At 41.6% G+C, this 24,782-nt stretch overlaps 1 protein-coding gene across 1 annotated transcript; it reads right to left on the bottom strand.

Moving 5' to 3' along the window:
* Positions 1-1,002: 1,002 nt before the first annotated feature.
* LOC134480434 (zinc finger protein 431-like) lies at positions 1,003-18,354 on the bottom strand. The gene is made up of 5 exons (XM_087569087.1): positions 18,273-18,354; positions 5,179-5,305; positions 4,927-4,987; positions 3,694-3,815; positions 1,003-1,153 (listed from the first exon to the last, which is right to left on the bottom strand). Exons 1-5 carry the CDS (start codon positions 18,273-18,275, stop codon positions 1,125-1,127), a joined length of 342 nt encoding a protein of 113 aa, XP_087425213.1. The 5' UTR covers positions 18,276-18,354; the 3' UTR covers positions 1,003-1,124.
* Positions 18,355-24,782: the final 6,428 nt, after the last annotated feature.

The raw sequence follows: 24,782 nt of genomic DNA, 5'->3' as shown, positions 1-24,782 counted from the left end.
TTTACTATATATCATTTTCATCCCTCCCTGTTCCACAACCAACCTCCCATTTCCTTCCCCAAATTCACTTTTTCCTAACCCCCTAAAACTAAACACCAACCTAACCCTACCTGTCCACTCCCTAACCCTAACCCAAACCCACACCGCCCCCCAACACTTTAACCCTAACCCTTACTTTCTAATGAAGAGTTAAAATAAAAACTTCATAAAAACTGCAAAAGAACAGCAGATAAGGGGACAGGACAGAGCAGGCCTGAGATGTGCCCTGACAAGCCTAAAAACAAGGTCAAGGGATTGTTCCAGGAACTAGCACCCACCATCTCAGCTGAGTCGGGGCCATCCGGGACGGACAACTCCCTGCTCTACAGATAAAGATAAGACGCTCTCCTACATTGAGAACACTCCAGCCCGCATGTACTGCTTACAGATGAGACCTTGTACCCATTTCCCTTGCAGATAACCACGCTGAATCCCCTTGCCTTTCCCCATAAAAAGCCTTAAATTTAGAGTCTTGGGGTCGATTCCTCTGTCTCCTGCGTGACACACGTTTCGGCCCGAGATCTCGTTAATAAACGCTACCTCTTGCTGTTACATCAAGACCGGCTACTCACGTTTCCTGGGGAACTCCATCCCGCGACTAGAGAGGCTCCCCAAATTTTGGGGCGGCTCTTTCACTAGCACTAAAGGCACACCCAACCACCCTAAACATAATCCCTACCCTTCTAACTCAGCTTGTTTCCAATAGACTCCTGGCATTTACTTTGACCATGTTTTTGAATTGTTAGGTATTTATGCAGATTTCAAGACACAGACTTTGCCACAGAGCCCAGGGTTTCAGTGAATGGAAGTATGAATACTTTTGTTATAGTGAGAGTTATACAAATGTGCAAAGGCTTGACCATATTTAGTACATTCACAGTTTTTCTCTAGTGTGGTATATTTTATGCTGTTTGTCTTAATTTGGGTTTTAATGCTGTGAAAAAATACCATGACCAAGGCAACTCTTAGGAAGGACATTTAATTGGGGGGAGGGTATACAGATTCAGAGGTTCAGTCTATTATCAAGGTGGAAGGAATCTCAGTGTCCAAGCAGACATGGTGCTGGAGAGAGTTCTACATCTTGATCAGAAGGCAGCCAGAAGACTCTTCTGCCCTGGGTAGAGTTTAAGCAAGGGGTCTCAACCCCCCCCCCCCCCCCCCCAGTGACATACATCCTCAAAGGCCACAACTACTCCAAAAAGGCCATACCTCCTAACACTGCCACTTGCCATGGGCCAAGTATATTTTAACCACCATACCTTTGAAGATCACAGTAAAGGCTTTACTACATTGGTTACATTCATAGGGTTACTCTTTAGTATGTATGTGTTCTTTTATGTAGTTGGAGTTGGCATGATTGTGAAAAGGCTTTAGCACATTCATTACATTCCTAAGGTTTCTCTCCAGTATGAATTCTTTCATGCCTTTTAAGGTCATTCTGACCTACAAAGGCTTTACCACATTCATTACATTTGTAAGGTTTCTCTCCAGTATGTATTACTTTATGTGTTTGGAGACTACCATTCCATACAAAGGCTTTACCACATTCATTACATTTGTAAGGTTTCTCTCCAGTATGTGTTCTTTTATGATTTTTAAGAACATTCTGACCTACAAAGGCCTTACCACATTCATTACATTTGTAAGGTTTCTCTCCAGTATGTGTTCTTTTATGTTTTTTGAGATCATTCTGACCTACAAAGGCCTTACCACATTCATTACATTTGTAAGGTTTCTCTCCAGTATGTATTTTTTTATGTACTTGGAGATAACTATGAGATGTAAAGGCTTTACCACATTGATCACACTTGTAAGGTTTCTCTCCAGTATGTGTTATTCCATGCCTTTTGAGATGACTGTGTTGTGCAAAGGCTTTACCACATTGATTACATTTGTAGGGTTTTTCTCCAGCATGCATCATTTTATGCATTCGAAAATTACGGTAACGTGTAAAGGCTTTACCACATTCATTACATTCGTAAGGTTTCTCTCCAGTATGAATTCTTTCATGTCTTTTAAGGAGATTCTGATCTACAAAGGCTTTACCACATCGATTACATTCACAGGGCTTCTCTCCAGTATGTATTCTTTTATGTACTTGGAGATAACTATGAGATGTAAAGGCTTTACCACATTGATCACATTCATAGAGCTTCTCTCCAGTATGTATTCTTTTATGTACTTGGAGATAACTATGAGATGCAAAGGCTTTACCACATTGATCACATTCATAGAGCTTCTCTCCTGTATGTATTCTTTTATGTACTTGGAGATAACTATGAGATGCAAAGGCTTTACCACATTGATCACACTTGTAAGGTTTCTCTCCAGTATGTGTTATTCCATGCCTTTTGAGATGACTGTGTTGTGCAAAGGCTTTACCACACTGATTACATTTGTAGGGTTTTTCTCCAGCATGCATCATTTTATGCATTCGAAAATTACGGTAACGTGCAAAGGCTTTACCACATTCATTACATTTGTAGGGTTTCTCTCCAGTATGAATTCTTTCATGTCTTTTAAGGAGATTCTGACCTACAAAGGCTTTACCACATCGATTACACTCACAGGGCTTCTCTCCAGTATGTATTCTTTTATGTACTTGCAGATAACTATGAGATGCAAAGGCTTTACCACATTGATCACATTCATTGAGCTTCTCTCCTGTATGTATTCTTTTATGTACTTGGAGATAACTATGAGATGTAAAGGCTTTATCACATTGATCACATTCATAGAGCTTCTCTCCAGTATGTATTTTTTTATGTACTTGGAGATAACTATGAGATGCAAAGGCTTTACCACATTGATCACATTCATAGAGCTTCTCTCCAGTATGTATTCTTTTATGTACTTGGAGATAACTATGAGATGTAAAGGCTTTACCACATTGATCACATTCATAGAGCTTCTCTCCAGTATGTATTCTTTTATGTACTTGGAGATAACTATGAGATGCAAAGGCTTTACCACATTGATCACATTCATAAGGTTTCTCTCCAGTATGTGTTATTCCATGCGTTTTGAGATGACTGAGTCGTGCAAAGGCTTTACCACATTGATCACATACATAGGGCTTCTCTCCAGTATGTATTCTTTTATGTACTTGGAGATAACGATGAGATGCAAAGGCTTTACCACATTGATCACATTTGTAAGGTTTCTCTCCAGTATGTGTTCTTTTATGTCTTTTGAGATCTCTCTGAACTACAAAGTCTTTACCACATTGATCACATACATAGGGCTTCTCTCCAGTATGTATTCTTTTATGTACTTGGAGATAACTATGATATGCAAAGGCTTTACCACACCGATCACATACACAGGGCTTCTCTCCAGTATGTATTCTTTTATGAACTTGGAGATAACTATGAGATGAAAAGGCTTTACCACATTGATCACATTCATAGAGCTCCTCTCCAGTATGTATTCTTTTATGTACTTGGAGATAACTATGAGATGCAAAGGCTTTACCACATTGATCACATTCGTAAGGTTTCTCTCCAGTGTGTGTTATTCCATGCGTTTTGAGATGACTGAGTCGTGCAAAGGCTTTACCACACTGATTGCATTTGTAGGGTTTTTCTCCAGCATGAATTCTTTCAAGAGTTTGAAGCTGAGAATCGTATGTAAAGGCTTTATCACGTGGCTTACATTCATAGAGTTTCTCTCCAGTATGTGTGCTTTTATGTCTTTGGAGATGACTCTGTTGTGCAAAGGCTTTACCACACTGAGTATTTTCAGAGGATTTCTCTCCAGTATGACATCTTTCATGTCTGCAAAGATAGATAGTTGGCACAAGTGAAGGCTTTACCACATTCACTAAACTAATGAATCTTTTTACCTGTGGAAATTAATTTTATAATTTGGTCTAATTGTAAAGAAGAATCACATCTTAAGGTTGTATCACTTTGTTTACACTCATGGTTTCCCATTCACTATGGGTTGGTAAAAGTGTTATTACATGACTCACATTTGTACCATCCTTTCGCTCTATGAGATTTCTCATATATTTGAAGAGAAATGGAAGAGCTCAGAGCTTTACCACATTGTGTACATTCATATGTTTTCCTTTATTGTCAAACACATTACATTAGCATAACAGAATGGCCAAGTGAATCAGGGCAAACAGAAAGGGATTTCCACAATCCTAGTATTCCTAGGGATTTTCTGCTATGTGACTTTATTGATATATTCCCAACGAAGTTGGGAAACCAACTAATTATAAACTTGTATCACACTGAGAAAGTCTGCTCAAATGTGGACTGCTACATATATCCTAATTGTTCTGTGGGGGGACATTGCTTCTTTCAATATCCTTGTGCTCACATGGCTTGTATCCATTGTGACACAGGATATACCTGTTAAAATTACAAATGAAATGTTTCCACATTGCATTCACACAGTTTGACTTTTTGTTCATCATAGTCATATGGCATAAGAATAAAGGTTTCTCTTCAACAACATTTTTGACTCTCATGAACTGTCCCTCTCACTTAAACTTAACAATGTTAGTATATGAGTAATCAGTTTTACTATGATGATATATTTGCCTATTAGAAACATGAACTTATCACCTACTCTGTGTGTGTGTGTGTGTGTGTGTGTGTGTGTGTTTGTGTGTGTTATGAGACTAGACAGATTGGCAGGTTTACAGAGTAGCTGTAATGTGGCTATGATTCAAATGGTAAGGCTAAGACATTGTTTCTTTGTCTTCTTTCTTAGAGGAAGGCCTTGCAAAACACAAATCAGACACTTAAAGAAGTGCTTTTTTTTTTTTTTTTTTTTTTTTTTTTTTTTAACCACTGTTGCTTTTCTTTAAAAGTTCTAGGACGTACTAACATTTCTTCAGAGGCATGTTCATACCAACTTGCACATGAAAATTACCTGCCATGTCTTCTGAAACTTTGACAATGTTCTTCAACAGTATGGTCTTCCCAATTGTAACCTAAAATATAATGCCAGAAAATGTATGACATATTATTGGAAATTAGGCAACATTTAAGTTACTATCTTCAGTGAACCTGATCTTTTCACCTCATTCTTCCTTATTCTCAATTGAAGTTACAGAAAAGCAACAGTAACAAAGGAACATTTGTTTCCTTATTTTAAAAACTGAAAGAAAATTCACTGTCTTACCTATAGCAGTGAGGTTCCTGTAGGTCTCTTGCATCACATCTTTGTAGAGACTCTTCTGTGAAGGATCCAGCAAAGCCCATTCTTCTCGGGTGAAGTTCACATGTACATCATCATAGGTCAATGCATCCTGAAATATCCCATACATTAGTACAACAGAAACCGTGATACAGATATCACTGTAAATGTATGTTTCTGATATTTCCCCCACTTATTTCTTGACCCAGATGTTCTAATGTAATTATCAAATCATCTTAGAAGAAAACTGAGTAATAAGGTTCACCTCTGTCATTTCTTTGCTCATTGAGTAGGATATAGCCTTGCAAGAGAAATGTTAATTAATGGAGAGAGAGAGTGAGAGAGAGAGAGAGAGAGAGAGAGAGAGAGAGAGAGAGAGAGAGAGGTGTAGTACTGAGCACACAGAGAAACTGTATGAACAATTACTAACTGCAAAAAATATCAAGTGAGCGTATAGGCTCATGTCTTTAATCCAAGCACTCAGGAGGCAGAGGCAGGTATATCTGAGGTCTATCCAGGACAACCAAAGGTACATATTAAGACCCTGTGTCTCCTATGAAAAATCAATCAAACAAACAAAAAAGATAGAAAGGACTCAGAGGTTTTTACTAGAGTTCCTACAAAGAATTACATTCACTGCAGTTCTGTATTCTTCTTCCAGAATCTTGAGTTGGCCCAGTTTAAACTGTAAAAATAATGAGATCTTACTAAAAGGGAATGAATGTTTAAACAGATACAAACAGATAGTTGAAAATATTGGCAATGTAAATGTTGATCCTAAATAAGCAACATAGGACAGGAGCTGGTTCAGCAATGAAGAGCTCTTGCAGGTCTTAAAAATAATTGGCCTCAATTGCCAGTAGTTAGAAGGGAGCTTCACAACTATTGATTACTGCAAGTTCAGGAATTCTGAAGCCATTTTCTGACTACTATGGGGATTAGGCATACATGATGTGCATATTCATTCATACAGGCAAAATATACATATTCATGGCAATATAGCCAGGCAGTATGAATATCACGAATACATGCCATCCTGAGAAACAGAATATGCTCTCTGTCAAATTTCAAAATTCATAACATGGATGAAGATCAACACAGCAGCGTATGCTTGATATTTGCCAAAACCCACAGTCCAACCCATCAGCCAATAATATAAAAACGAACAAACAAACAAACAAAGAAACAAAGAGAAAGCTGGGCATGTTGGCCCACATTGAATCCTGGGACTCTGAAGTCAGAGGCAGGTGGACCATTTACGGTTGAGGCCCAATGTCTACACACCTACTTTCAGGACAGCCAGGGCTACATAAAGAAACTTTGTCCTCAAAACAAAAACAAAATTAAAATTATAAAAAAAAACAGGCTTCCAAAATACCTTAGCACTGAATAGCAATTGCTTTAACTGCATCTTATGTGATTTAGGGTTAGAGTCTGTAATGGTGAAGGGAAGACAACACGTGAAGGAAGCTGACTAATCAGGTACAACCAATACACAATACACACACACACACACACACACACACACACACACACACACACACACACACACACACACATACACACACACCCCACACAGCAAATGGGTTGAGTCTATAGACACCCAAATGTCATCCCCAATAACTAATCATCTAGAAAGGTTCCTCCTACAACAGCTTCTATTGAGAGAACTGAGTTGGCCAGAGCAAGGCTGACTCCTCCAGGACAGGTTGTAAACTGACAGGTTGGGGAACTAGACCTAAGTTTCTGTTTCCCAGAACTGGAAAAGTCCAAACAAGTCAATTCTAAGAAAACCATCCCTCACAGGCAGCTAATCAGGAGCTTCCAATGACTCTAAGAGCCTGCAGCAGCCCATACACTCTTCAAATGCCCCAAATCACTTCTGACACTCTTGATTGCCACATCTTGTAAAATCAGAAAGCAAGTTATATCTTTCCAACATACAAAGGCACAGAATGCCCCTTCCCATCCCAGTAGAGAGGAATGTGTACATAGTGAGGGAAGATTGGACCAAAGCAAGTAATCCAGCAGGACAAACACCAAATCCTGCAGCTCTGTCTCAGACACAAGGAGCCTCAGATTCAAAAGGCTTAGATGGCCCTATCCCTGCAACTTCTCATACATTTCTCTGTTTAGATCCTTGAACTCCCTATATGCAGCTCTCCATGACAGGTGTCTCATAACTTAGGCATCTCTATGTCTTGTGGTCTCAAATGCAACTCAGGCTTCATCCTCAGATTCATCCCATGCACTCTCACAGTGTCCTCCCTCACTGGGGATCTCACTCTGCCAAACACAGATGGCTGGAACAGTGCTGAACTGAAACCACGGGGGAAGAAGCAATAACCTAACATTTTCCATATTTCTTATTTCCAGAACTTGGTGCCACACTTGGACCAGTAGTAGCAGGTTTTATATGAAGTTCTTTCCTGGGTCTAGGAATGACTTTGCCAACTACCCCTTCCATTAACTGAAGGCTTGGCAGGAGGGACTGATTCCCTTAATCCACCTTCTTAGGCTTCCAATCCTGAGCAAAGACCTTCTCTTTAATGGTGATAATCTCTCTGAAAATTCATGCCTCTGTCTCAGCATTTGGCTGCCATATGTAACTTCCCAGGGCTGCTTTTCTCTACAAACCACAGACTTTGTATTTATTTCTGTTCAACTTGTTGTTTTTTTTTCTGTAGTCCAGAATGCGTTACTAGTAATAATCATCTAACAGATTCAATATTTCACCTAAGAAATATAGCTAATTGTTTTTTAATTCTGCCTTACTCAATTTCTCAGAGCATGGGCGGAATAAGAAAGATTTGGTGTCAAAATACCACATAAATGACCTCTAGCTAAATTTTTCATGGAGTCTATTTTCCACTGAAATCCTATGACCTCAACTTCTAACTGCATTACTTGCATGACTCCAGTCTTCCAGGTGCTACAACAACAGCCGATTAAGCTCTGAATACAGCTTTCTATGCTGTTTGCCATCTCAAGCCCTGATATTTACCAGGTTCCTCCGAAGGAGAACATTTCTAGTTTCTCTAGTTTCTGTCCAGCAACAAAATAACCTTTTCTTTTTTTGTTCTAACTTGCTACTCTCCTACTTTGATTCAATTCTCTAACCAAAAGCATCTCAGGAAATAAACAGGTTCGCTTGTTTGGTCCAATCACATGACAGCCATCAGTTTGGAAGCTTAGGATAGAAACTCAAGCTTCAAGAAAAGGTAAAAACCATGAACAATTATTGTTTCCTGCTTGGTCACTGTCTCATACTTAGCCAGCTCTCTTACCCAGCCCTGGCCCACTTGCTCAGGGATCCTGCCACCCTCAGTGTAGAGCCTTCCCACATCAATCATCACAACACAATCTCTCACTGATACAGCATGCAGACATTTTGATGAGGGCATGCCCTCAAGAGAGACCCTCAGATGATTGTAGGCTCTAAAATGTTCACAACTGCAGCTGACTAGGAGAAAAAGGCAATAATATATCAGAAAGTTTAAAAAACCCAAATCAAATGTGTTAACAATATCAATCATTTAAGTATCAAAAACAAACAAACAAACAAACCACACACACACACACACACACACACACACACACACACACACACACACACACACACAAACAAAACCCAAAAATTGATGATTGCAACAACTGGAAAACACAGATTTGCCAAGAAATGAGGAGAGGCAAGCCTTCAGAAGAGGACACTAAAACAGTTTCCCAAACTATCAAAACATCAAGAAACTCATGACATAGTAAATTTTCAGAAGAGAAAATTATAGGTGAATGTCTTTCATTTTCCAGAGAAACAATATAATTAGATTATAATGAATAGAATCACACAATGTAAATGGTACCAAAAATAAAAGGAGACAGAAAGTGTTTTAAACATGAACTACAAGATTGTAATAACAATTTTAAGAAATTACAGGCCAATTCTCATCCTGTGTATTCTGTTTTTCATCTTTGCCAATAAATAAAAAAATAAATATATAAAGGGGATTAGCTATGGCAAAATCCCAGTCAATTGGACATAGTGGCAGCCTAAGAAATGGGAAAATATTTTTTTAAACAAATCCATATCTTATAGAGGCCTAATATATAAAATACATAAAGACCTGAAGAAAACAGACTTTCTAAAGCAAAAAATTCAATTAAAAAATGGGGTATAGGAGCTGGAGAGATGGCTCAGCGGTTAAGAGGACTGACTGCTCTTCCAGAGATCTGAGTTCAATTCCCAGCAACCACATGTTGGCTCACAACCATCTATAATGGGATCTGATGCCCTCTTTTGGCATGTCTGAAGACAACTACAGTGTACTCACTCACATTAAATAAATACATCTTTAAAAAAGGGGGGGGGGGTATAAATCTAAACAGAGAATTCTCAACAGAGGAATCTCAAAAAGCTGAGAAATACTTAAAGAAATCATTATCATCTCAGCCATCAAGGAAAAGCAAATCAAAACTACTTTGAGAATCTATCTTACAGGATTGGGGATTTAGCTCAGTGGTAGAACGCTTGCCTAGCAAGCACAAGGCCCTGGGTTCGGTCCCCAGATCTGAAAAAAAGAAAAAAGAAAAAAAACAAACAAACAAAAAAAGGAGAATCTATCTTACACATGTCAGAATGGCTAAGATCAATACATTGACAAGTCATGCTGGTAAGGATGTGGAGAATGGGTAACAACTCTCCATGCTTGTAGGGTGCAAACTAATACTGCCAGTATGGAAATGAGCATTTCCTCAGAGTCCTGGTGCCTCAGAGCCCCGAGAATCCATCTATCTCAAATCACAGCTATAAAGCTCTTGGGCATCTATCTAAAAGGTGCTCCACCCTACCACAAGGCCATTTGCTCACCTATGTTCATAGCACATTTATTCACACTTGCCAGAACATAGAAACAACCTAAGAGTACCTCAACTGAAGAATGGGTTGAAGGACCCTAGTTCTTACTGAAGCCTAAGAGCTATCAGGAGGCTTGGCCTGGTGGAAAGTAGGTAGGTTATGGGGACCCTAAGGGCTTTTGCCAGCTTTACATCAACTGCCTCTGGTCAAGGCTAGGACAAGTTCCATTCTCCACCCAGAGTTCTTGGGAGAAGCACGGACATTCTTGAAAATCCTGCAGAATGTACTGATAGTAGCCTGACCCTCTGGTCCCAGATGAAGAGCTCAAACGCATGCCATATAAGTGTGAACTGTAAACCTGCTAATGTAACCTGTGCCTCTGAAAGTATAAAAACTGCTTGTTACAGCCATTGGGGTCACCTTCCAGTCCCTCGCTACGGGGGGCTGATTGAAGGTTGACCCCGACACACCGGAAAATAAACTCTTGCCTTTGCATTAAACTCCATTCTCATGCCTCACTTGGGGGATCTCCTGGTAGTTAAGACTCACTTTGAGCCGTACGGGGTAAACAAAAAAATGTGGTACATTTATCACTCAGCTGATTAAAAAGATGACATCATGAATCTACAGGCAAGTAAACGCAACTAAAGAAATCACACCCAGAATGACAAACATGGCATGCATTTACTTACAAGTGGATATTACCTATTAGGTAAATAGTAATCAAACCCAGAGAGGCTAGTTAAAGAGGTGGACTCTAGGGAGGAAGCACAGATCTCATTCTAGAGGGGAAATAGAATAATTTCTGTGAGTAGACCAGAGTTTGACGGGAACAGGAGTAGGGAGGATCAGTTGAGGGGGATGCAGGGGAAAGTACAATGCAGGTAGAAACAGCTGGAATTAGGGGTTATTTGGGAGATAGTGTAGAAATCCAGTACAATGACAACTTCCTGGATGACCAGGGTGACCCTAATGAAACTCCTAGTAATGGAGGATATGGAGTCTGGACTGACCATACTTTGAAACCAGACAGGGCTTGGATGTTGGTAATAAGTTACATTTGGTTGAGCTGTTGGCCAAGGAGGTCCCTTGAGATCCAAACAATCCATGCTGATGCTAGGACAAACTTTTCTCTCAGATAACTGACAGCAGGACCTGATCATTAAGGACAAATTCCACACAGTTCACTGAATGCAGAGGTCAGCGAGTACAAGCTTGGAGCCTCCCCCCCCCCCCCCCCCCCCGGTGTTCTAGTCTCTTTGAGGAGAGAAGGTACTCTACAGGCTAAAAAGAAGGAGAAACCTGGAAACACCCCCTCTGCGCCCAACACCCACACACACCTACAATTGGTCCTTCCTAAGATGTGCTGGGGCATGATGGTAACAAACGTGTTTGAGTGGCCAACCAATGTTTGGTTTAACTTGAGGCCCTTGACATGAGAGGGAACCCATGACTAACACTGACTGGATTTCTAGGAATCTTACAGAAACTTAAATGGCAAGCATAGAGACAGCATGTGTCTATGCCAGGTCCTCTGCTGATATGTTATGGCTGTTAGCTTGGTGTCTTTGCGGGACTCCTAACAGTGGAAGCAGGTGTAACTCTGATTCTTTGGCTTGATCTTGAGATTTTTCCTATCAGGTTGCTTTGTCCAATATGAAGGCTTTCACCTTGTCTTTTTCTATCTTGTTTTGTCTGTTAGGTCTGCTCCTTTTTGAAGAGGAAATGGGTGTGGGGGGGGTGGATCTTGGGGAAAGGATAGAAGTGCGGGGTAGTTCGGAGTGCAGGTTGGGGAAACAGTGGTCAGGATATATTATATGAGAATCTACCCTCATTTAAAAACTTAATTCAATATTGCTTAAATGAAAATGCAAAGAAGGAAAGCTATAGTGAACAAAGAAAAGCACAATCGTGGGTTGGCGATTTAGGTCAGTGGTAGAGCACTTGCCTAGCAAGCGCCAGGCCCTGGGTTCAGTCCCCAGCTCCGGAAAAAAAAAGAATTAAAACCAAAAAAAAAAAAAAAAAAAAAAAAAGAAAAGAAAAGAAAAATCTTAAAGTTAGGGGCAGCAAGATTGTGATACCTACAGTACTCGTTCTATTTTTGTAGACAGTGACTATCACATAGGAATGTAAAAATACCTGGAAGGTTTACTTCCTGCTTCTGATAATCTAGGCCTAGTCATGGAAGCTTATAGCTTCTGTACAATCTGATCTAGGTCTAGAATGAGGGGGCATAGGCCTGGGGTATTTAACAAAAGACACAGACTGGGGTCATTTGTGCTAAGAAAATACAAAAACTTTACTGAGGTTCACAGAATATACACCCCAAGTTCACTGGGTGGAGAATTCCTGGAAGCACAGTGGAAAAATAGGTTATGCCCTCAGGACAAAAACAGGAACAAAAATCAGGAACTGGGTGTTACTGCCCAGGTGCCAAACAGAAAGATCAAGATGTTCCTTTGTTAGGAACTAAAGCTTCCACATGCATCAGCAAGGCTCAGCACTGGGCAAACACTGAGGGGGCTCAGGAGAGTTGGGCACTTGAGTGTTTTGGGCCTCAGAGACTTAACTGTTAAATAAAATCACCCTTTCTTCTTCCTTTTGAACTCTGGCTGGTCAACTCTGCTCTTCTAGCTCAAACTCTTCATGCTAACCAATTCAAATTGAGTCTTTCACTTCTGACTGAATTGCTGTGCTTGGCCTCAAAGGGACTCTAGTAAACTGCTCTCTTCTCATTCTCTTGCTCATTTTCTCCTTTTCTGTCTTTAGCCTGCCTGTCTCTGTAAAATTCTCCAGGTAAAACTGCCCCCTCCTCTTACCCTTTGTGCTGCTTCCTCTTTACTTTTCCTTCTTTCTTTTCTCTGCCCCCCACCCCCCCAGGAGCTGGGGACCAAACCCAGGGCCTTTTGATTGCTAGGCAAGCGCTCTACCACTGAGCTAAATCCCCAACCCCGCTGCTTCCTCTTATATTGCCTCTTTTCCCTCTTCTCTTGAGAGTTGGGCATATCCTATTCTGTCAGATCTTAACCTGATTCATCATTTTTTCACCCACCCAATTATACATTACTTGCGAACATGAGTGCTTCCTTCTAAAACTATGTTTACCTTCATCATTTGAGAGCAAAGGTGTGTACTAAGGGCTGAGCCATACCAGTTAGAAACAGCTCCCCACCCCACACCCTTGACCCCGCCAGTAAATTGGACAGTCTCTGGGTTCATAATGCGATCAAATACTCTGCAACACAGGAATTCATGACAAGCTCATCTTGGGCCCATTCTATATGTGAAATCAGAAGTTTTGTTCTCAGCAATGTGAAATATATATCACGCAGGAAACAAAAGCAGTCACTTTCTTGTGTTAGCTTTCACTACTTAGGAATGTGGAATTACAATGCTTTTCATTTCATTCCAAAGCAATACTCATAATTGTTTTTAAGAAAAACTAAAGTTTGAATATCTATTCAAATAGAAATAAAAGAGATGTTGTACAAAATTGCTGCATTAACTATATTATGCATTAAGCCTAAATAAACCAATGTATAAAAATATTAAATGTTTAAACGCTTTCTCCAAGGCAAAAATGAAAGTATTACCATCTAAGATAAGTTACTTAGAACAGAGAAAACAAAAAGCCGAGTCAGTCGTCTAAGACTTTTACATGTTCGTTCAACTGTAATTTATCGTTACTATTTAAACTCAAACAAAACAGTAAATATGCGTCTTTTTTTTTCTTTTCTTGTTTTCAGAGCTGGGGCCCGAACCCAGGGCCTTGTGCTCTACCACTGAGCTAAATCTCCAACCCCTTCAATCTGTTTCTTAACCTCGTTTTTACTTCTTCATGCAGTATGACTCATTGGCAGAGGGCTCTCATGCCATTCAAATAAAGCCACTTTCTGCATTTTTACAGCATACTCTAATAGCACATTTGCTTCTCATCTACAACAACTTTTGCTACAGAAAGCTTGATATTTCATTTCTCTTCTCCACATAATGTTCTAAATAAACATTAGGAAAAAAACGCTTTGAAGAAGATTGTTTCAGCTAGATTCTCTGCTTTCTGCCCTTCTATAGGAATTTGGCAGGAATTTGACCATGGACTAGGACTTAGGAAGTAGGTTCAGGTAAGAATATTTACATTTGGGCTAGTACCAGTCCTTTTCTCTTGTTAAACTGATGAGCCCTTAGAAACAATGATCACAGGTCTTTGTGCCTTGTTTGTTCCTTGACCTAGAATTGACCTTATTATTTGCTTCTACTAAAAATGGTAGAAAAGCAGACTGGGAAAAATAGACCCGCTTCAGCCTCAGCATTGGCTAGAATCATGTTATATCTTGTCTAATTTTCTTTTTCCTTTCAATCCTCACTCCCTCCCTTGAGATCCTGTTGACTGACTGAGCTGGCTTGGTCACACTTCATTTTCGAGTGCTACCTGCAAAGTTGACAAAATGGTTCAAGCTCTCAGATCCATCTGACAATAAGAGTGCATTAAAGGTTAAAATTATGGTTGGGGATTTAGCTCAGTGGTAGAGCGCTTGCCTAGGAAGCGCAAGGCCCAGGGTTCGGTCCCCAGCTCCGCAAAAAAGAACCAAAAAAAAAAAAAAAAGGTTAAAATTATATGGGAGAAAGAAATGGGTTAATAATGCTTAAGCTATAATTACATGCTGTTTTATGACCAATAAAGCACTGACTGTGAGAGTCTTTACAAGTGCATAATCCTTTATCCATTCCTTTAACCCAAGGCATCCTAGGTCGCCTAGAGGCACCTAGCTTGTCCTCAACAAACGAGCATTGATGTTATTTTCATATTTAGGCAAGTATGAATACAACTGCAATGAACATGAGAATTCTGGTACTTCTTAAAACTAATTTCAAGTGCATGGAAACTATACTGAGAAGACTGCTGGTATCCATAGCAATTCTGTCATTTTTCTGATAACTTAAGTGCTGTTATCAGGAAATGGCTTTATGGTTGCAGGTTGTCTCCAAACACAGAGAAGGCAGTGACATCACCCAGAGGTGACAGGGACCTGTGCATCTGTTGTCATATATTCCCAGTGTCCTCCTACTCCATCTCCCACCCTCACCTGCAAGAGGTTATGTGCTGCCCAAATAAAAAGCCAACCCTTCCTGACCTTCGCCCCTTCTTTCTCTTTTCCTCCTTTGTGCACCCCCCCACCTCCCAGCACCAATGAAACTGTCTCACGTGGAACTGTACTGGCCAGGTGTGGAGCCATGATTCCAATACAACACTCCATAGAATGGGATTGCTTGAGTGTAGGTATTATGTCCACATGTATCAGAATACATATAATAAATATGCACAACTTATATCAACTATAAAAACACAGTCTTAACTAGTTTTAGTAGATATCTATGGAAAATCCCAACCTACTGCTATCAGAGTTTACTGCTAAGACACAACCCTGTGTCACATCCAGATTCATTGTCCAATTCTGGACCATGCTTTATTTTCACTTTTTTTGGTTTTCTCAATTAAGTCATACTTATAAAGATCTTGTCTACATGACCCTAAGGATATATTCTGTGTCACTAAAGTGTATCCTAAAGTCCTCTTTCTATGGCTTTGGACATTATTTCATATCCGTTTCAGTTTCGCACACGTACACCTTTTTTCTTCCTTGGCTTTCCCATCCTGCAACAGGATAGTTGGCTCACTCCTGCGGGATGTTGGCCTAGGTCTTGTAGAAAGTTGGGCCCTAGCAGAAAGTTGGGCCCTAGCAGAAAGTCAGAATCTGTGAGTCTGGAGGAAAATGGCTCTCAGCAAAATGTCAGAGCTCTGGGTCTGTAGGAGTCTATAGGAAGCTGGTTCTTTTGCAAAGGTCTGTATGGAGCTAGCTCCCAACAAAAGGTCAGGAGCCTCCACTTGGCAAACCTGTTGGACCACCAGATTTGTGTCAGCGCTCCTGGAAAGCCTTGTTACTGAGCAATGCTGACCCCCTGATTGGTATCCGCACCTTAGCTAGAACCTTAGGTTTTCTCCACTGAGCTTGTCCTTTAGGTGAGCTTTCCTATGTTCTTTGTCTGTCCTAATTAGCTCAATGTTGGGGTCTCATGCAAGTCGGCTCCCCACACTTGGCTACTTTGTTTGTGCCTTACAACTGACCCTATTCTTTGTATGTACCCAGGCAGTCAAAGTGGGTCAGGGGTTGTAGGCAAATTTATCAGCCTGCTGAGGCATGGAATGATTGGAGGGGCTGACAGTTCTATCAACCTTGGTGGAAGGAACAGGGAGGTGCCTCTGGATAAGAACTGATATTCTGTGCATATTTTGGAGAATTGTTTGTTAACTTGTGGCTTTGCTTTCTATGGCACTGTGGGGCATAAAAATTATGAAAAACAAACTCGAGGCAGCTGTATTACCCAGCAGTCCACTCAAACCTAACTCTTGGCTTTGCATCTTCACTCCACCCAGCAAACTGTTCGACTCATGCTGGTGGGTGGAGTACAAGGAACTATATTCAGGATCCTTTTCTCCTCCATCCTTGTTTCTCTCCTATCTGGTGTTAGGGAGTGAAATGGGGGTGGGGGGAGGGGGCTGAGGAGGAGGGGGTTTAAGGGTGGGGAAAAAGAAACCACAAAGTAGCAAAGACCAGCAAAGATCCAGTTAGCTGGGTCTAAAATGCTAAAAGAGGATCTAGCCTAGGTAGATTTTACATTCCATGTATGCTGTCACCCTTAAGTTTGTTTTAGGTTCAGGTTCCAGGTGAAGTTTTGAACAATTTAAATATAAACTGGAGTATACAAGTCTGACCACTTAGATAGGACATTTACACAGCAAACATTTCCAGGATGTTTCTTAAGTACACCAGTGCCCTAAAACAGTAGGTTAGTGACAGTGTCCTAAGTGGAAGGTCTCAGATGAAGAAAAACATAGGAAAAGGAGAAGGGAGAAAGTATAAAAGCTGGGGGGTGGGGGGCGAGGGTCTTAAACTAAGTAAGCTTAAGAAGAATGTCACCTTATATACAGTTTACATGAGGGAAATGGAAAAAGACGGGAGACATCTATGAAGTCAGCAGAAAGATTAAACTACGAAGTTAGCAGAAACATCATATAATGGGAAACACTCAGGAAAAGTCTAATCAAACAGTGCTGCACAAGGAACTCAGTGTATTTCAAAAATATTCCTTACCAAGCCTATAGTGGCCTTGGGACCCATAACCCATAAGGTGGCAAGACTTGTATTCTCAGAATCTTAAGCAACCCCTCCCAAATGCCCTGGCCCCAAGCATATTCCTGGTTTTAGGGGAGCTGTTTTATCTCTATACCCAGGGCCCCTTAGGAAAGTTCCCAAGGACTAGGCCCTAGATGGTTACTGGCTCTGCCAAGCATGTCCCTGAGTCTCAGAAGGAGCTCAAACACTGGGACCTCAGGAAAAGGAGGGAAAGCTTAGCTTGATCAGGCCAGCACTCAATAAAACCGTGTTTGTCCTCGTTTTACATTTTCTAATGGTTATCACCGGGTGTCATCTTGCCCATGTGGCAGAACTATGCTTTTCTCAAGAAGAAAACTAAACCTTTATGGCACACCAGGCCTTACTGTTGACTGTGATCCTGTAATGCCCCATTGATCAGCTTGTTAGAGGCCTGCACTTTGATATGGAGAGGGGCCTAGTGGCTAGTTGCAAATCAGTGTCTGGTGCCATATTTCTGGACAATCCTGGTGAACAAACTTGTGTATCCTAGCATCCTAATGTCTAACAGGCCTGGTTAGCTTACTACTTACACGTGGGGTGTTTTGCAGGCAGTCCTCTCTCAGCTAAATTCTACATGGTGTGCCTTGCTATCTCCTAAACTTTAGCAAATCCTTTACATCATCAATTCTACTCTTTCATTACAGCTTGATATTGGATTGCTACCCAGCACATGAGATGCCTTCCACAACCTCCACAAAATAACTCAAAATGGATCTTACACCTTAACGTTAAAAGCTAAGAACAGAACTGTACAAACCAGGCTTCTGAGTTTGGGATCACGCCAAGGATCTTTCCATATACAAGCGAAATGCTCTGCACAGTTGCAGCCCGTACAGGGAAGTTATTCAGAAACTGCCGCTGGCTCCAATGAGTGGCTAAGATCTCACGGGTGATTCCCACTCAGCCCCAGGAAAGACCCACCACACCAGCTCCCACTGCTCATCCCCTGCCTTCTGCCCGCCCGCCCGCCCCCCACCCCCCTGCCCCTTTGTGTGCAGTGACCCTGTGCTCACCATGTCGCAACTTCGGAGCTTGCCTGAACATGCCTCACAGAATCCAAACACAGGACACAGAGCACAGCAGCCAGGACCATTTAAGAAGGCTTAGCTACTACGCGATTACTACACCAAGGCACCCGGTAAAGCCCGCCTTCTCTTCTGATTGGCAGGTCCAGTTAAGACTCTGATTGGCCAGTAGTCTTGAGTGACTTGAGCACTTCCTCGAGGGTTAGAGTGAGCTGAAGGTACAGTGAGGATACACAGTTCCAGACCCAAGCATCAAGCCCAGGGCCAGACCTTTTCCAGATCTACAGGAATTTGCATTTCAGTAGCACTTGTGCCTGTCCTCCAATAGCGTTCTCATCTGTCTCCCCGCCCAGCCCTAGGAGGGACCCACCTCGCCAACTACCACTGCCCAGCTGCTTGCTCCTCCCTTTCCTGGGCGGTGACCCTGTGCTCACCCGGTCCTAACTTCAACCTGCACTCACCTCACAATATTCAGTAGTCTCTTTCCCTTCCGCTACCTGGAATCAAGTTATACAGCTTGCATAATCCCTGGTACTCAACTTGCAGTGGGGTTATTAATCTGTCCCACAAGTGGAAGGGTGCCCAAGATATTAACACTTAAAGGGAGATTTGAGAAAACAAGAGTATTGCTTTGTGGCTGTTGGGATTCAGACCCGACAATCAGTGGACCGTCTTATATTTAACACAGGGAAGCTGTCTGGGCCTCCAGATTCTCCCAGCACTCCTCAGTCCCCACCTGTAACAGGGCCTGTCTGGCATACCCCACCTTGTACCTTGAACTTTCCAGCGCAGGGGCCGAGTTTTCCCTTCCCCAGAAGCTCTTCCTATATAATCCAGAAATTTTGTACTCTTTGTCTTTCTGTTTCTCCGCTTCTCTCTCCCTCCCCCTCCCCTTTCCATCCTTCCCTCTCTTCCCTCCACTTTCCCTCTCACCGCCCCCCCCATTACTTCATTTTTCTCTCCTTCCTTGCCTTGCTCACTCTTTCTCTCTTTCTCCCCACCCTTCGTTATCCTTACTCCCCATATCGACTTTTCTGACCTCTTTGGGACTAGTGAACTCTTATCCTTGGGATCAGTGAGCCCACTAGAGAATTGCCCCCAATAAATCTGAAAACACTCTAATTTGGCATTGGTTGAATCCTTCGTGCTGGGCTTAGGTAAAGTGCAGCTAGTTTTCACTGGTAGGTACTGGAACCCTGGGAGACAAACCTTGAGGAACACTACTGTTAGCCAGCACATCCTCTTCAGTGGGAAGATAAGCACACATTCACACACAGAACTGTTTTAGTAAAGGTTCTCTAGATGAACAGACCTGATAGGATGAATCTCTGCAGGTTGAAAGCAGATTTATTAGAATTTTCACATCGTTAGTCCAATGATGGCTAATGTGGCATGTACAGTGATAGGGAAACCTATACGAGAACATAGCCAGACTCCTTCAGTAAAATCCCAGGGCTTATTTTCTTGAAGGAAATCATTCCTTTGGAAATGACTCCTGTTCTCTCCTTGCTTGCAATGGAGGGGGCCGGGGGATGTCTTTCTCAGTTCTTCTGTCTTGTCTTACATATTGGCTATTCCTTGTATTCAAACTGACTACATGTAGAATTTACTAAAACTGAAAGAGATTGGGTAGACTGTGGGGATTTCTCTTAATTATAGCTTTTGAAATGTGAAAACCCGTTTTTAATCTAGATTTTTTGAGTTGTTAAGATCCACCTTTACTCTAGCCCACAGCTTCTAGTGACAGCCTACATATATAAAAAAAGATGTTAGCTCATTCTCTTTGTCTACTTACCTTACCTCTGGCTAGCAAGTTCTTTCTTGCCTTTTCTTCTTTCTTTCTTTCTTCTTTCCTTTCTTTTTTTTTTTTTTCTTTTTTCTTTTTTTTGGAGCTATAGACCGAACCCAGGGCCTTGTGCTTCCTAGGCAAGCGCTCTACCACTGAGCTAAATCCCCAACCCCTCTTCTTTCCTTTTCTTTTTCTGGCATTAAAAAGCCTACTTCGTTGAAACTCTGGCATATACTGAAGACAGACAGACATCCAGCCACATAGACTGAACCACACTGGATTCTTCAACTTTCCATTGGTAAACAGCCACTGTTAGAGAGACATTCTAGTAAATCCGCTTTCAACATGCATACAGAGATTCATTCTGTTCATTGATAGAATCTTTAGTAATATAGCCGTGTATGTGTGCATGCATGGTTTTTGTTTTGTTTTTCCACCGTTCTACTGAGGAAGATGTCCCACCTAACAACTGTGCTCCACAGTGTTTGTCCTCTGTTTCCTGCTTTTCTCCCAGGCTTTTCTCAGACCTACCAGGTGAGAATTAGCTGCAGTTTACCTGAACCCAGAATGAAGTCACAAGGCTCAGGGAAATTGCAATGCCAGAGTAGATAGGTTGTGTAAAACCTAATTATCCACAATGGGAAGGCCCAGAAGATATGCCCTTCACGAATCCTATAAGACGCAAACTGGTGAGAGGGGCACCACACATTTGAAAAGTGTTGTTCTTGCCCTTTTCTGTGTGCCAGACCTTAGGGTTGGAGATGTTGCTCAATTAGATGAATTAAATTCAATGCTGCCACGGGCCAGGTGGCAGCATTGAATGGCAAGAGACAAGGCGAACGTAGTTATTATACTAGTCAGAGTAGACAAAACAACGATTATAATGACATAGCCTGTAATGATCAGCACAGGAGAGGTGAAATTTACAATGGCATGACTCGTTCGGACCTTTGGTAGTGCCTAATCAGACATGGTGTTTCCAGGCAGGAAATAGATAAGAAGCTTACTGCATATCTGTTTTATCTCTATAAGCAGACAAATTCTCAAACAAATCAAAGAGAGGATACATTGGATCCTGGCAAAAGGCAATCTTGGCCAATGAATCAATTTCCAGACTTGAGTAGGTTTGCAGACCCAGAATCCCTTGAATGAAGGGGTGGCCAGGTTCCCCAGAGGAAGGATCTTGATAAGACAACTAAAAATTTTGCTATTAGCCTCTTTCCAGTACTTCCCCAGAGAGACCTACAGCCCTTTACAAGGATAACTGTACACTGGGGAAAGGAAATAATCAGGCTTTCCAGGGTCTATCAAATACTGGTTCTGATCCCAGGAGATCCCAAGAAATGCTATGGCCCTCCAGGTAAAGTAGGGGCTTATGGAGGACAGAGGTTGAATGGAGTTTTGACTGATGCCTGACTCACAGTAGGTCCAGTAGGTGCCTGAACACATCCTGTGGTCATATCCCCAGTTCCAGAATGTATAATTGCGATAGATATAATTAGAAATTGGCATTCACAGTCACAGACCATATGAAGGTCAAGAAGGAAGACCGAAATGTGGATGCTTCAGTCCTTCTTAAAAAGGGGAACAAAATACTCACAGGAGGAAACACAGATATAAAGAATGGAGCAGGGACTGACAGAGACTGCCCCACCTGGGGATCCATCCCATATGAAGACATCAAACCCAGTCACTATTGTTGTTGCCAAGAAGTGCTTGCTGACAAGAGCCTGATATGGGTGTCTCTGAGAAGATCTGCTAAAGCCCAACTGATACATATGAGGATGCCTGCAGCTAACCATTGGACTGAGCATGGGGACCCCAATGGAGGAGTGAGAGAAAAGACTGAAGGAGGTGAAGGGGTTTGTAACCCCATAGGAAGAACAACAATAATGACAAACCAGACCTCAGAGTTCTCAGGCACTAAACCACCAATCAAAGAATGCAAATGGAGGGACCTTTGACTCCAGCCACATATGTAGCAGAGGATTACATTGTCTGGCATCAATAGGAGGAGAAGCACATTTAGTGGGTCTATTTAGATTCTGGACATAGCACATTCCTCACTTGGGTGTGTTACTCAGGCACATTTACCAAGTGACTAGGAAATCCACTGGCCTTTTGTGGGGCCTGGAACAGAATGCTTTTCAACAGGTCCAGGCTGCTGTGCAGGCTGCCCTACTACTTGGACCATATGATCCAGCAAACCCTATGGTACTCGAGGTTTTTGTGGTAGATAGAGTTGCCGTTTGGAATCTCTGGCTGGCCTCTGTAGATGGATCACAGACGATACCTTTGGTATTTTGGAGCAAAGCTATACCATCATCTGCAGACAACTGTTTTCCCTTTGAAAAACAGCTGTGGGCCTGCTATTAGGCACTAGTAGGAACTGAACATTTGGAAATGGGACACCAAGTTACCATGTTACCTGAACTGCCCATCATGAGCTGGGTGTTATCAGACTCTCCAAGTGAGAAAATAGGACATGGACGGCAGCGGTCTGTTATCAAATAGAAGTGGTGTATATGTGATTGGGCCTGAGCAGGTCTTTAAGGAACAAGCAAATTACATGAAGAAGTTGCCCAAAAGCCTATGGTTTCTACTCTTCTTACAATACCATCTGCTGCTAAGCATGCACCTATAGCCTTATGGGGGTGTTCTCTATGATTGGCTGACTGAAGAAGACTAGGACCTGGTTTACTGCCGCCTCTGCATGTTATGCAGGCACCATCTGGAAGTGGACAACTGCACCATTACAACCCCTTTCCGGGACAACCCTGAAAGATACAGGTGAAGGAAGATCTTCACAGTGGGCAGAACTTCGGGCAGTACACCTGGTATTAAAGTTTGTGCGAAAGAAGAAATGGCCAAATGTGCATGATTGTTCACTGACACATGGGCTGTAGCCAATGGTTTGGCTGGATGGTCAGGGACTTGGAAAGATCACATTTGGAAAATTGGTGAGAAAGACATCTGGAGAAGTATGTGGATGGATCTCTCCAAATGGGCAAAGATATTTGTGTACCATGTAAATGCTCCCCAGAGGGTGATTTCAGCTGAGGAGGAATTCAATAATCAAGTAGATAAGATGACATGTTCTGTGGACAGTCAGACTCTTTCACCCGCCAATCCTATCATTGGTAAATGGGGACAGGAACCAAGTGGACATGGTGGCCAAGATGGAGGTTATGCTTGGACTCAACAACACGGACTTCCACTCACCAAGACTGACCTGGCTGCAGCTGCTGCTGAATGCCATTTCTGCCAACAGCAGAGACCAACACTGAGCCCCAGATATGACACCATTCCTCGAGGTGACCAGCCATGAACCTGGTGGCTGGTTGAATATATTGGACCACTTCCTCCATGGAAAGGACAATGTTTTCTTCCTACTGGAGTAGATACTTATTCTGGTTATGAATTTGCCTTTCCTGCACATAATGCTTCTGCCAAAACCACCATCCATGGACTTCTAGAATGGCTTATTTAGTGGCATGGTATTCCACACGGTTTTGCTTTTGACCAAGGAAATCTTTTCAAGGCACTGGTGTACTTATAAAATAATTCTCGGAAAGTATTTGCTGTGTAAATGTCTGTCTAAGTGGCTACACTTGTGGTCCCTAGTCCATATTTAAATTGTTCAAAACTTAACCTGGGGCCTGAACCTAAAAGAGACTTAAATTTGACAGCATAGGAGGAAAATAAAATCTACTCTCAGCCAGCTCTTATTTGAGTATTAGCCAGAGCTGAATGTATGTTGTCATTAAAGAGATTTCTCTTAATCTTTCAATAGTGTGTGCAGTGATTTAAAAGATCTTAGCAAATGTTTTATAGTCATAGATTCCCCTCTGTATGACTTCTTTCAGGAATTCAAAGACTACTAAGATATGCAAAGGCTTTAACAGACTGACCATACACTAAAGGTTTTACTCCTGTGTGAAGATCCTAGGAAACTTTAACACATTGACTGTGTTTATGGAATTACTCTGCAGTTTGACTTTTTCTCATATTTTGTATGACTACTGTTACATGCAAAGGTCTTACTATGTTTTTTACATTTATATATTTTCTCTCTGGTATGTATTAGTTCATGTATTTGTATTTGTAGATAATTGTGCTGTGAGTAGTGCTGGAGTCCATCTCTGGTGGAGTTCTGGAACCTGAAGATAGATGTATGGTCTTGGCAAAAGTGAAGACTCTTGACTGCCTGTTGACTTTCAACCAAGTGGCACTGAATAGCTCGACCCACTTTTCTTTATACACTCACAAGCCTGTTCCCATGAGCAGTGATATCATTGGTTGTTCTGCTTAAATGAAATCATAACATCAGCATCCTAAAAGCCCCATCATTGTAAAAGCCCCCAGTAGTTTTTCTTCCCCCTTCCCATCTCCTGATAGGTCAATTACTCCCTAACTTCATTTTGCACTACAAAGCACAATTTCAACAAGCCAAAAATGAATATCTAGCCAGAAATATCCTGTGGACATGAGCACATACCCAGCTGGCAGCTGGTTATTGAGCTATGCAAGGTGAGACAGATTAAACAGTTGTGAGTATAAGTCCATTCATCAAATAGCATCCCTTTGTCATAATACTTTCTTAATTGAACATAGAGATGTGCTCATTGTATCAAGCAGTGTTTCCTGATAAGCACCTATCAATTGGATACCATCTTTGTAAGAACCATTTTTAAGTTTCTATTGATCAG

This window comes from Rattus norvegicus, chromosome 9 (genome assembly GCF_021556685.1).
Source record: "Rattus norvegicus strain SHRSP/BbbUtx chromosome 9, alternate assembly SHRSP_T2T, whole genome shotgun sequence".
NCBI classification, from domain to species: domain Eukaryota; kingdom Metazoa; phylum Chordata; class Mammalia; order Rodentia; family Muridae; genus Rattus; species Rattus norvegicus.
The sequence above is the reverse complement of the archived record's forward strand: the minus strand, read 5'-3'. Positions and strand labels throughout refer to the sequence as shown.

What these genes read in the sequence shown, in the direction of transcription:
- LOC134480434 (XM_087569087.1), bottom strand. An exon ending in CAGGAACCTCACTGCTATAG is followed by an intron (nt 4,988 to 5,178) that starts GTAAGACAGTGA and finishes ATTATATTTTAG; the next exon opens with GTTACAATTGGGAAGACCAT. An exon ending in AGTTTCAGAAGACATGGCAG is followed by an intron (nt 3,816 to 4,926) that starts GTAATTTTCATG and finishes CTATCTTTGCAG; the next exon opens with ACATGAAAGATGTCATACTG.